We start from the raw sequence: 13826 nt of genomic DNA on the forward strand, positions 1-13826 counted from the left end.
TTTATCTTAATGGTAGTAGGATTAATGGTATTGATCTGTTTTATAGGAGCCTGCAAGGACTCTATTGAACTCTATTGGTTTTCTGACATGTCGTGTGCTTTGTAAGGTTTGGATCTTTCATTTGGCTTTCCTCAGTAAAATGTAATGAGAAGCTAATCTGAGAGTTACCAGTGTGTTGTCTTGTAGTATTGGACATAGTAATTTATTCCTGGTGCATAAACAACCCATCCTTATTAGTGTTTCTGCATTCCCTGTTGTGCTTTTTTAAAAATGCCATTTTCCACACTTGATGGTGATGGCACAACACCATCTAGTGTGGAAATGCATGTCTCCGTATAAACAAAGGAAACCTCACATTTAATTCAAAGTGTTTTTTTTTTTAATATTTCATTTGCAATGAGGAGCCCAGCACAAGGAGAAAATCCTTATATAATCACTTAAAAGACAGACTTTAGAGTATACACTGATTTCTCTATACGTGTTAAAAATTAACTTTTTTTTTTGGTATGGTGCTAATTATATTATACAGATTTAAAATAACAGGAGATAAATTAGCTAATATATTTTTTGTTGCATTACAGTTTTACACCAGTAGATTTAATTAACAGGAAAATATAACCAAAATACCCTAGTGCAATGGCAGATTTCAGTACAAGAGGAGGCATTGAAAGATTGCCTTGATTTCAGAACAGTGATCATTCTTTCTTTTAGATAAATTCCAGAAGGAATATAAAAGCCAGAAAAATTGAAACTCATATTTATTCAAATTATTTTCATAATAGTACTACTACAACAACTGCTACTACTGCTAGTACTACTACTACTAATCAACATCAACATCACCTTCATCATAACAAGAAGAAGAGAGGGGCAATTTTTTGTGTGTAAACAAACAAACAATTAAAAGGTTTTACCCAAACTGCTTTCTTATAGACATATGTTAACTGGAACACAATGTGCTACACTTGTTGATTTTCACATTAGAAATGGTGTTGCGCCTTTTTCCTTTCAGATTGTGTTGTTGACTGAACTGAAATTGCTAATGGTTCAGGAACAATGTCTCTTAAATTAGTACCATTTATTTATAGTATTTTCTGTCTAAAGGAAAATAATATATTTTTTATTTTGTTCAAAAGGAATCTAATTTCAGTAGAATTACTTCAATTTAACCTTTGAAAAATACATCTTTCTCCTTAAAGACTCTGTCATTGCAAATAAAACATAAACACTAAGACACATTTAATAGGAATGAGTTTGTCCTCTTAAGTATATGAAAACAAAAACAGTAGAAATGTATTCCCTAGACATGACAAATGACTTCCTACAGCTGCAGAATCAGAAGTATTTAATATGGAAACAAAGTCACAAGGAATATGGTAATTGAGACGTATCAAGGTCAAAGACATTAAAGTTTCATCATATTAAAACCTGACGGACTTTGATGTTTTTAATAACTATACTGAGAAGGACTGGCTGTGGCTGCTCAGCAGAACTCCAGAAGTATGTTGAGTTGAAATTAGGGCAGCACATAATTTGAATTGCTTTGATGTGCAGACTGATATCATATAATTGTGAGTGTTTATGTATGTGTGAACAGAGGAGTTTGTGTATGGGTTAGCGGGGATTTCAGACATATTAACATTTAAATATTCAGAGAAATATGTTTCCCAGGGAAGTTGTTTAATTTATATAGCGTATAGCTGGTCTCTTACCCTAATCGCATCCTCTCTCTCCCCTTTTCTCTCTCTCTGTATATACAGTAGATATCTTATTCATAAGCTAGTTGTATTGAGAAATGTTCTTTATTTGTGGATGTCTTTCTAAATAGGAAAACCAAGTAGATGAGAGCACCTCTGTATCCCAATAGCTTTCTGTGCTGTAACGGATTATTGATTGTCCCATCTAAATGCATGACACAATGACCATATACTCACCTGTCAAAAGAAGCTTGGTGGAATATAAGAATGGGATCATTAGGTGAGTCTTGATTGAAGATATATACACTACTTGTCTAAAGTTTTAGAACACCCCCATTTCTCCAATTTTTATTTAAATTTAAGCACAGTTTTTAAGTACAATTTCCTACGCCATCAAAAGGCCCTCGGAAACTGGAGGAAACTCTGTCAGGAAGAGGTCTGGCAGACCCAAAGCCACAACACAATCAGGAAACAAGTTTCTGACAGTCAACAGGCTTGCGTGAGATGCGTCTCACAGGACAACAGCTTCAAGCACAGCTTAACACTGGTCGAAGTAAGCAAGTCTCAGTGTCAACTGTGAAGAGAAGACGTCGAGCTGCAGGTTTGACAGGTTGAGTGACAGTAAGAAAGCCATTGCTAAGATGGCAAAATAAGAAAAAGAGGCTGGCCTGGGCCATGAAGCACCGCCAGTGGACTACTGAAGACTGGAAGAAGGTCTAATGGACCGATGAATCAAAATTTGAAATCTTCGGTTCATCACGCTGGGTTTTTGTACGCCGGTGAGTAGGTGAAAGGATGGTTCTTCAGTGTGTGACACCAACTGTCATACATGGAGGAGGTGATGGTCTGGGGCTTGTTTGCTGGATCCAGAGTTGGAGAATTGAGTGAGTGGCACCCTGAACCAAAATGGCTACCACAGCCTTTTGCAGTGCCATGCAATACGCCTAGTTGGTCAGGGGTTCATCCTACAGCAAGATAATGACCCAAAACATGGGATGACCTGGACAGAAGGGTGAAAGATAAAGCAACCTACAAGTGCAACACATTTGTGGGAACTTCTGCAACAGTGTTGGGAAGAACTTTCCAAACAATATTTCATTTCTATTGTAGAAAGCATACATTGAGACATGAAACTGCTCAAATTTCAATAAAAACTGGAAAAATTTAGGTGTTCTAAAACTTTTGACTGGTAGTGTATGTTTTCCATTTTATTCTGAAAAACAATTCCTTAAGACTTGCAAAAAGATTTGAAGAGGTCAGACGGATATACAAATGCCAGTGCAACCAATGATTGAAAATTAAAATTCTGTACAATACATTAATGCTCATATCATCTCATAATATCTCCAGACTGTTGTGTCCCAGACTGGTTGTGTAGAGCTTAACTGCAGAAATGAAATATGTCTTTGTATAAGTTTCAAGCAATACAAATATTTCTGTTTAAAAAGTTAGAATATACTATGGTTTTCTGTACTTTCCATACATTGTATTTATGCAAAAGTAAATTATATAATGTACAAGTCATCAAATCAATCTAAAATTAAATTAATCTTTCCAGAAACCACATTCCCTGAGAATGGGTTTCTAAGAAAAACAACAACAACAAAAATAGTTCGTAAAATATGCAGATATATCAAATATACATTTTCACATTTCAATCCTGGTAGATTCAGCTCCCATGTTTCTAAAATTGCCATTATGATGCATAACCATTTTTTTCTCTCAGCGATTTCTCCTACGCACATGTATGTGGTGTACAAACGCCCACAGTAATTATTAGGTAACAGCACTGCTTTTCTCTGCTAAGAAGCAGCAGAGAGGGATGTGGGAGAGTGCAAGAGAGACTAAAAATGTATCTGAGTTGCAGAAATAGTTAACATGCTCTGAAGCTGTTATATTTTAAAATGATCAAAATGTTAAGCAACTCAATTAAGATTTAACAATTAAGGACAACACTTTCACTGCCAGTTATGGAGTATTGCCACAACTTGGTATAATATATATATATATATATATATATATATATATATATATATATATATATATATATATATATATATATATGTCATGTAGTGATAGCCATACTACTTTGTAATTTAAAGGATTCAGTTCAGCATGCTTGTGTTATAGATGCTTTTATGCAATTGTCGTCTGTAGATCACTGCATTTCACCACTAGAGAGGGATGTTTCACATGTTTTAGGTGGAAATAATAAGAGACAGGAAGTCCAAAACAAAAGGCCTTTCTATTTCCTTTTTTGCCCCTATGATTTGCTACTCCTGATTAGACACATGATAAATGAATGAGACCTTTGATAATATCTTTGACTATATATTGTATGATTCCATGAAGCCCATCTGCTTTCATGTTTCAGGCAACGCACAGACTTTAGATCTTAAGCCCATCACATGGTCCTGCGCTGGAGCCTGAATAACAACTAGACCTCCTTGAGTTAATGTACCAGTTGAACATCACAAGACTGAGTGAGCCCACAGGCTGCTTATGGATGCATTCTTTAGATACTTATGCTTTTCCCCCATACGCACATATTTGAGGGAAAACGCCAGTACCTTTGTAGTGAAATTGTACAAACATTTGATTGTTTTTATAATAACATGTAGGGCAAATAATGGTTTAAGAATTAATTAGATGCACTGCTTTTTCCAGGGTCTGTTATTTTAGCTAAATTGGTTGCAGAATGACTATACATTTAAAGTACACCTCTACAGAATGAAGCAGAATTGCGATGAAAGAATTTGCTGAATTTACGTTTTTCTGCTTTCAAAATCTATGTGAGTTTACAGTTATTATATTACACTTTTTCTATGCGCTTGACTGGCTAGAATCTGCTTTTTTATTACAAAGGTTTGACAGTGATCGCTCAATAACATCTCTGTAAACATCCTACTTATGTCAGCTGTGTCTTTAAAGAACCCTTTGCTCAACCCCAGAAGGTGGCACTATGACACGTTCTTTTATTTTTCTGTTTCCCACTCAGGCTGAAGTCGAACATATTTAGCAATGACTCCAGGAGAGACCACCATGCTTTTGTCTTGAAGATGATTTCCTAAATACACACTGGACATCATTATAATCATCAGTAAATGTAGTACGCAGTGGCTATTATTCAGAAATGGTGTGAAAATGTAATGTTATGCAGCAGTTGCAATGGAATTGAACAAAGAAAGCAATAGTCTGAGTTTCTAAAGGATGTGGATACCCATGAAGTCACATTTCTATGCCTCACATCCTCTTCCTTCTTTGTTTATCAGTAGAGATGAGATGCTTTGTTATGTCAAATCTTTTTTTTGTACTACTAAGACAAGAGAGGATTTTGTATAAAAGCATGATAAATGAACGTTGTAACTATGGAAACTGTAGTTCAAAATGCTCTTTCAAAATAGTGTCAGTTATATATTCTATTTCTAAGTACTCTTAAGTCATAATTTTAATTAAATACAATGAGTAGAACCATAGTAATTGACATTGTACATACATACTTACATATATATGTATTCTGATCTTTGGCACCTCTGCAGTAATTGAATAGAGCTACTGTGAATACACTCTCCTGCCCATTCAACATGTCTTGCCTCAAGTCTTTTTGGCATATTTTGTGTAACAAGGATAATGAATGTGATAAGCATGGATGAAGGATAAACTCCTACTGATCTGCAATTCCCAGCAACAGCTCAGATTCAGAACACAGCCTGGGGTGTCATTGCACCAGAAGGTTCAGATGGAGAAAAATTATCTTGCCATTTCTTTTTCTTCAAATGGTTTATCGCATATCACACAAATTATTATTTTCCTATGAGGAATGTGACAAACATAAACAGGCTGACTGCAAATTACTGTTTATCACTCAGGTTGGAGACAGAATTCCCAGATTGACGTTGCAGCTGACAAATCAGTATCCGTGTGTAGTACTGTCTGCAGTATGACAGCAAAGCTCTATCAAGGGATACTGTGAGTGTCTCTGTAGGAGGTATAGAGAATTCTGGATTACCATCCCAATTTTGGGACAGGAGCTCGAGTTTGATGCTGAGAGCATTTTCTAACCACTTACCGGATTGCTTGTTGTCTTCCCTTCTTCCCACCACACAATCACTCTAAATATATTGTCAAAATTAACTCAATTAAGTAATGAATATTTTTCTTTTTGGCCTTGTTGTTTTTCTCATTTTTGTTCCTTGTTGGTGTTGTTTATCCATATTTTAACTACATTAATACATTAATACATACATTAACTAATGGATCCCCAGAATAGGCAAAGTTAACAATATACATGAGATGTAGTGAGTATTTTTTTTGCATGATTTCCTAATCCTCATTCACACCTTTTTTGTATTACTTTCAATTAGAAACCATCATATTTAATGATTTTTTTGTGTTGCTTACTAAAATGATGCATGCAATTCCAACTCATGGGTCTTATAGTCAACCATTTGCTGTTTTTTTCATGGTGTTTGTTGTTGTTTATTTTTCTCAACTATGTCCTCTCATCATACAAAGTATATCAGATAGTAGTTATAGGATTTATTATTGCAGTTTCCCTTCACTCTGCTATTGCTATCTCTTCAAGTGATAAGGTTGAAGGCACCAGACAAGTTACAAACTGTTCCCAGACTGTCAATTAGAAGGACTACTGGTGTCAACACCACAACCTGCCATACAATGTGACCCACCATGACAAGAAACCATACAAATCTCTGACATTATTTACATATAATGGGATAATTAGAAACAATTACACTCTCAAAAAAAGTTAAAGCTGTTACCCAGTCATTGGCATTACACTACATTGCTCAGATAAAAAGGCTATGTCTTTGTTACAGACTTTTGTACATAAGGGTTTCCTACATTTAAACTAACTTCCTGTCTTAAAGTGCAAAATAGTTTGTTGGGATCAGTACAAACTCTATAATAGTGACCCAGTTTAGTATTTACTAGCCCTGCAATGTGTGAAAAGTCTCCAGGCTGGCTATATTGTATGTAGTTAGACCTACAGGAATTATTTATATTACGGTGCACCATTTTCTTTGCATTTTCAACTTTTCAACTTTAAGTTTAAAACTTACTTTCTGACAGTTGTCAGGAAAATGTTGTCCAGAAGCATAAAAGCTTTGCAAACTCACCCTGCACATTGTTGTATGCATTTCTCACAAATTAATATCCATCAATAGAAACCCAAATACACTTATTGTTAGTTGGAGATCAATCATAACAGATTTTCTGTGGATGAACTTTGAATCAAGATAAATACAGTTTCACTCAGCAGTAATGGAATGAAACTATAATTTCCCTCAAGCTATAAAGTTAATTGAATTGGGCCCATAGAACTGTGTGGAATATAAAATGCACTTCACTTCACAGTCTCTATGGATTCAATATTTTTTCTCTGTGGAGTATTCCTTCTAGCACAGAAATAGTCCTCACATTATGACCTTTTAAATTGTTTAGAATCATAATTACAAACAAATAAGGACTGAATACGTTTATGTAGCTGTAATCATACAGATAGTTTTAGGGAACAAAAACGTGCAGCACAAAGGATTAGAGTTAACTTTTTAACTTCAACTTCAACCTATTGAAATAAGTAAAAAAACTTCTGTTGAAAATAAAGAGGGCATTTTGTATATTATTAATTAATTAATTAATTAATTAATTAAATTACTTATTTATGTTTATTGTTTGATTTTGATATTTGCTTGCAGATGCCCTTACCCAAATCATAGGAAGGATGAGCTAACAAGTTCATTAAGATGTACGTTTAAGACATCCGCTGTAGAGCAGCAATACTTTCCTATAAAATCTTTGCAATCATCCTAATTCAGAGGATGCTAAAAAGTTTGTATGGAGAAGTGATATAAATATAAACGGTGGGTGCGTAAAATTGAATTACAAACTAAACCGCTTAACCTATGTCCCGTCCCCCCCCCCCCCCCCTTTATCTTTAATCATTTACGTTGTATTAGAAGCTGGCATGATTAATCTCAACTGCTTTTGTTGCCACTGAAATCTGCTACAGCCTGGTTTACACAAACAACAGACACATTCACACACACAAACATATATATGCTGGATTGGTGGAATTGTATACGATTCATTATTTATAGTGGTTCTACTATAGCACACAGGGATCTATGTAAAGCTTCTGTATGTTTTGAAATGGTAAATGAGAGAGAGAGAGAGAGAGAGAGAGAGAGAGAGAGAGAGAGAGAGAGAGAGGGAGAGAGAGATGTTTCGGTTGCCATGGTAAAAAGTGGATTAATCGTGATGTTCCATCTTCATGAGGAGGTCTTTACAGAATATGCTAGATTCGCACAGATGTAGGATACAGTGACTCCCACAGATTTGTTCAGGTATGTTATGAACCTTGACTTCTTAATATTCGGTGATTTAGAATTACTGTTAAAGAAATTATACGTTTTCTGTAGGTCTGCTTGTTTTTAATAACCTTAGTCAAAATCTTATAGACTGATTCATACTTTTGATGCCACTCCATCTAATGGGAAATGCTCCCCATGCACTTTCATAATATTTCGTATTTTTATTCGTGTGAACTTTTCAATTGAACTTGCCTTCCAATTAAAAAAAAAAAAAAAAAAAAAAAAAAACTTTGGTTGCAAAAGAGGCACCTAAAATTGTTCATTTATTTTGAGTAGCCTATGTAAATACATGAAGCACACGAACTCAGATCAAACGGATGTATTTCGATTGATTAATGGGACCAATTCTGATCGAGCCATGCGTTGATTACATAGATGCGTGTTTATTATTATGTATGTATGTATTTATTTATTTACTTATTATTATTATTATTATTATTATTATTATTATTATTATTATTATTATTATTCACAATAGTAACATCGTTCAGTCACATCACGATGCATAATTTAGGCGTTTCTGTGATTTCTTAGAAAACATAACGTTCCCAGTTGTGTGGGAACACCTATTGATGATAAGAACAAAAGCGGTCATGATTTCTCCTGCAAGAATTGCATTGACCTGTGCTATCAAACTGTGCTCTCATTCAGGTCATCCGGATCGCGGTTGCTGGGGTTTAGTATTGTTGGTATTGACCGGGAAATAAGGTGAAATACAGTCAAATATATTTACGGACGAAAATAAAATAAGACCGTTCCTAAGTTTCTTCTTCTTCTTCTTCTTCTTCTTCTTCTTCTTCTTCTTCTTCTTCTTCTTCTTCTTCTTCTTTCTATCAACATCATAGTATTGACAGTATAATTCTGTATACATGTATAAAGACACCTATATTTAAAAAGTGTTAAGATGATTATATTAACTCAACGTCAATAGGTATTACACAACAACTTGCATCCTGACTTTAAGTGTGGTCAGTTAGCCTTTCTTCAGAAATGCAGTAGGTGTTTCTATTGCTGGTTCAGAAATTCCTGTACATTGCCTTGAAGTGGCAGGAGAGCATCCGTTCAGATGACCACGAGGTGGTACTCTTGAATTGCACTATTACTGAAACAATTCTGTACTCTTTGCAATATGTGGCACATATTAAAACTTATCTCTCCAGTACAACAAATTGACTAAGTGGAAGTGTTTGCACCCTTTTTTTTCTGGAAAACACAAATGACGGGGAGGCTGTCTGATCTTTTCTACATCGGATTTAGTCAATTAACTGACGATGAGGTCATTTATAATATCAAGACTGCTATAAAAATCCAGTCCTCCAAAATAATCACTGTATAGGAATAAGCCGTTGCTTACCTTCCAAGAAAACAGTAATCGGACCATGTAGCCGTTCATTCATAATCACTCGTTGGGTGGGAGGCGTGAAAAAAAATAATCTCATCAACAGTTGTGATAGGTAGGTTATTGTGAAAGTCAATCTCAATACGTTTTGGAAGGGGGGCAGCAACACAGCGCCAAACCCTGATAGGACACAGCGCCGTACCCTTGCAGTCTGCTTCTGCATCTCGGAGGAAAATTCATTCCCAGGGAATATTAATCAGAAATAAACAAGCATAATTAATCTGAAAGCCATGCATGTGAATTGGTACGACTTTAAGTACCCTTACGCAAGAAAAGAGCGAAATTAGGGGGAAAAAAAGACCCAGTGTGACCATTGAAAGACGGCATGCTGCGTGACATGAAGACGAGACGAGGTGTTTCCACTTGCATTGCCAGGATAGTCGATCCTGATCTCCGCTGACATTAGTGACAGCGTATCAAAAGGAGAAACAATCTCTGACTTTACCTGCATAGGAAATCAAAAAGGTAAGCCCTTTACTTTGTCGATTATAAATATAGAGATAACGTGCAATTTTAAAATCGTTTGACCACAATAAGCCTCGAGAAGCTTGCATTTCGTGCGCTTTGCCGGAGACCGACAACAACAGCACGGATATGGGATAACATTGTAGTTTAACTCAATAACAGAGATCAATGCACTTTCTATCATTTTAGCCACCCATTGTGCAAAGGCATATGTTGTTAAATACCGATGCAAACGTGTTGCTGTGATCTCGTACGTGTGGGTCCTAATGCACTTGTCCTAAAGCATGGACATTTCACCTGAACTGCATCTGACACTTGGCTTAATTCAATTCCGCTGTCCACTAGATTCCGTCCATAACAAAATCAACGTTGGTACATTGTGTCACTGAGTCTGAAACTGGTACAGTGTCGTTTTTCCAGTGAACTGTCTCCCTCTGAAGGGAAGGCTGGAATGGTTTTATGTGTCATTTTCACATTCTGGTAAAGCAATCTTTCACAGCTGAGACAGTTCATGTACAGCTATCCATGCATTTAAGTTGCAGGCGATGGTACAAACACGAAATCTAGACGTTTACGTGGTGAGTGGAAAGCGTTGCTGAAATCAAAACAGGTTAAATAAGCCTTTAGTCAACCGTACACATTTCAGCACCGGGAACAGCTCCCGAGGGCTCAGACATCAAGTGTTATACAGTCTGTGGATCATTAAATTGTCCTACTGCTCTCAAACGCCCGATTTAACTCTGACTAAATGAGAAATGTGCTAATGAATGTCATTAAGAATAAGAATGGAAAGTTTACTAAAAGCTTACTGGTTAACATATATTAATTTGGCTATTGCAAGACATATATAAAATTGATAAAGATGGGCTAATGAGTAGCAATTGGACAGTTTTAATTTAAACTGGTCTACGTGCTGTTAGAGGATACTTCAAAACTAAACTACTCAGGTGATTGTCTGTGTGTAATTGGTTGAAGACCGATTGATTCTACTGAAATTGGCTAATTTGTTCATTTCTTGAAGGAACAAAAAAATGTTTTTGGAAAAGTCTGACCAACGCTGTTCCCCAGAAAGCGATAACAATTGTTTTCAATTGAAGCGTGAAAGATGGCTTCAAGAAAGAGTTGGGTTAGTATGACCAAAATACGATTGATTGCGTGCTGTTCTAGGGCTTTTTCTTAATGTGATACAAGCCGGGTTCAAACCTCAGACATCAGGTCTCACCGCAGGAATTTGCGAGACACGAAACCAACCTCCGCCCAACCACCTCTGCATCCCACACAACGCCAGGGACAGCGTCTACAACATACTGTCGAACCCGCGGCTTTGGCCAGTGTTTCAAATGGAAGCAGCTTACAAAGCTTTCCACTTGATATACCAAACAAACTTGTGACGTTCAGTCTATAATGGAGACATTTTAATCATTAAGACAACCTAATACTGTGCACTGAAAACCTTTTAAACTATTATGTTGTATTATGTTGTTTTTGTTGTTTTTTAAGTTTGTTTTGTTTTTCTAAGGTTAGTAAACTTAGCTGATTTTTAATACAAATGCCAGTGCAGTCCTGGAGTTAGTTGTAGCCTACTGTCTTTCTCCATTTAGGTGTTATCAAAAAGGTGCTATGTCCTGAACATTTCCCTATGTAACATATTGTATGTTAGCAAGTGCAGCTATTTATGCATGGTAAACATTCATGTCAGTGATTTTTGGTTTTATGATTCTGTTGAATTCTACATTTTTTTAATGCAGTGCTCTTAGATCATTATTGAGAGCTGCCCACCATTTTTATTTATATAGGATCTGCTGGTTTCAACTGACAAAGCAATCATCTTAATGCATGGCACTGATTAAACATTGTTATGTATAGTGAATTTCCATGTGTGCACATAATATAAGTTCTGTTCTTAAATATGATAGTGTGTTATGTATGTGTATGTATATATATATATATATATATATATATATATTGCTTGAACTATTAGGTTTCACTTAGGAGTCATTCTGTTTCATTTTTAAACATAATTTTTAAACATCAGATGAAGCAACAAGGGGCATTAACTATCTCATATTAAAATGCAGCACAAACATAGAATTACTTATTTATTTAATTGTATGTTTCTGCCAATTATTTGAATTTAAATTACCTAGAGGATCCATTGATTAACTTTATAAGACATCATGACAGACACACCCAGACATCTCTCTTTTTAAAGGTACCCCCAGGGCTGGATAAATGCATCTCTTTGTAAAACACAAGTATTATACCCTATAATGAAATATCAACATTTCTAAATCACTTTTCTCTCTCTCTTTCAAAGGTTATGAAGTATACTATCACATGCACCTTTTCAATCAGACATTGCCTTGGAGACAACATTTCTTCATTAGCCTCTGGGTGGAAATGCCAAACAAATGAGTGTTTTACAGTGTCCGGAGTGGAACAGAAGGCATTTTAAATACTTATTGAGATATCCCATCCAGCTGTCATTGCTCCAGTTATGAAGAGTCCCCAAGCTTAGGAGCATTTTTTTTATTTTCCTTAAAATGAGCTTCTTGCTTTTGTTAGTGATTTTGTTGTCAGAAGAGATTAGCTTTGTAAACTTTGGCTTCCTGGTTGATGCCCAGGCAAATGAAAGGCGGGTGGTCGCCCATGTTCCCGGTGACATCATCATCGGGGCTCTGTTCTCTGTCCACCATCAACCCCCTGCTGACAAAGTGCATGAGAGGAAGTGTGGGGAGATCAGAGAGCAGTATGGCATCCAGAGAGTGGAGGCCATGCTCCACACCCTGGACAGGATCAACGCCGATGTCAGAATCTTGCCAAACATAACGCTGGGATGTGAAATCCGGGACTCGTGCTGGCATTCAGCGGTGGCCCTTGAGCAGAGTATCGAGTTCATAAGGGACTCTCTGGTCTCCACAGAGGAGGAAGAAGGCATGATGCGCTGCACTGACAGCAACACAACCCCCATGCGGGGCAAGAAGCCCATTGTGGGGGTGATCGGCCCTGGATCCAGTTCTGTTGCCATTCAGGTCCAGAATTTGCTACAGCTCTTCAATATACCTCAGATCGCATACTCTGCAACCAGTATGGACCTCAGCGACAAGACCTTGTACAAGTACTTCATGAGGGTGGTTCCCTCGGATGCCCAGCAAGCCAGGGCAATGGTGGACATCGTAAAGAGGTATAACTGGACCTATGTGTCGGCTATTCATACTGAAGGTAAGGGTACCATCTCATCTGCTGTGTATCTCGTCACTTAAATTGGACTTAAAGGGACTTAATATTGGCTGCTGTTTCTGAGTATCTTGTACTTTACACATAGAATCTACTGCATAATCATATATGAATCTCGCCTACACCTATATTCGTATTGCTAGGCCCACATGAAGGATTTTACTGAGGACAATTTTGTAACTTCTCATGACAAGCTGTTCCTGCTGAAATGTCCTGGAAATTGCTATAGGGCAGATCCTTTACTTTCATACAAAGGAGCTCCACTGAGGATACAGGAATGGTGCTGCACAGATTGCAAAGGATGGCAGTTGCATAACAACAATGTTAGAGGAGATCGGTTTTAATTATTGTTTAGAAACTCAATCTCTTTGATTGGCATAAAATCTTTCTTCTGTTTGGTTTAGATTGATTGATTGATTTTGAGGTCTTATATTGTTTTTATTTTATTTTACAGTAAATATGGATATTTAGAAGGCATTTTGTTTACCTGCATACAAAATAATAAGCAATGAATCACACAAAATATCTTGCACAATTAAAAAATATGAACATAAATGAGTAATGAAGCCCATTACAGGGAGCTGTGAACTTACAACTGATTTAATACAAGTATTACTATTTTTCAGTTTTCCTAAT

At 36.4% G+C, this 13826-nt stretch overlaps 1 protein-coding gene across 1 annotated transcript in view; it reads left to right on the top strand.

Moving 5' to 3' along the window:
• Window positions 1-12274: 12274 nt before the first annotated feature.
• grm5b (glutamate receptor, metabotropic 5b) overlaps window positions 12275-13826 on the top strand; it is a 78403-nt gene continuing 76851 nt past the window's right edge. Inside the window, exon 1 of the mRNA XM_066699280.1 lies at window positions 12275-13175. Coding sequence (XP_066555377.1) covers window positions 12497-13175 — 679 coding nt within the window. The 5' untranslated portion in view covers window positions 12275-12496. The remainder of the gene's footprint in view (window positions 13176-13826) is intronic.

This window comes from Amia ocellicauda, chromosome 3, assembly GCF_036373705.1.
Source record: "Amia ocellicauda isolate fAmiCal2 chromosome 3, fAmiCal2.hap1, whole genome shotgun sequence".
In the NCBI taxonomy this organism is placed as follows: domain Eukaryota; kingdom Metazoa; phylum Chordata; class Actinopteri; order Amiiformes; family Amiidae; genus Amia; species Amia ocellicauda.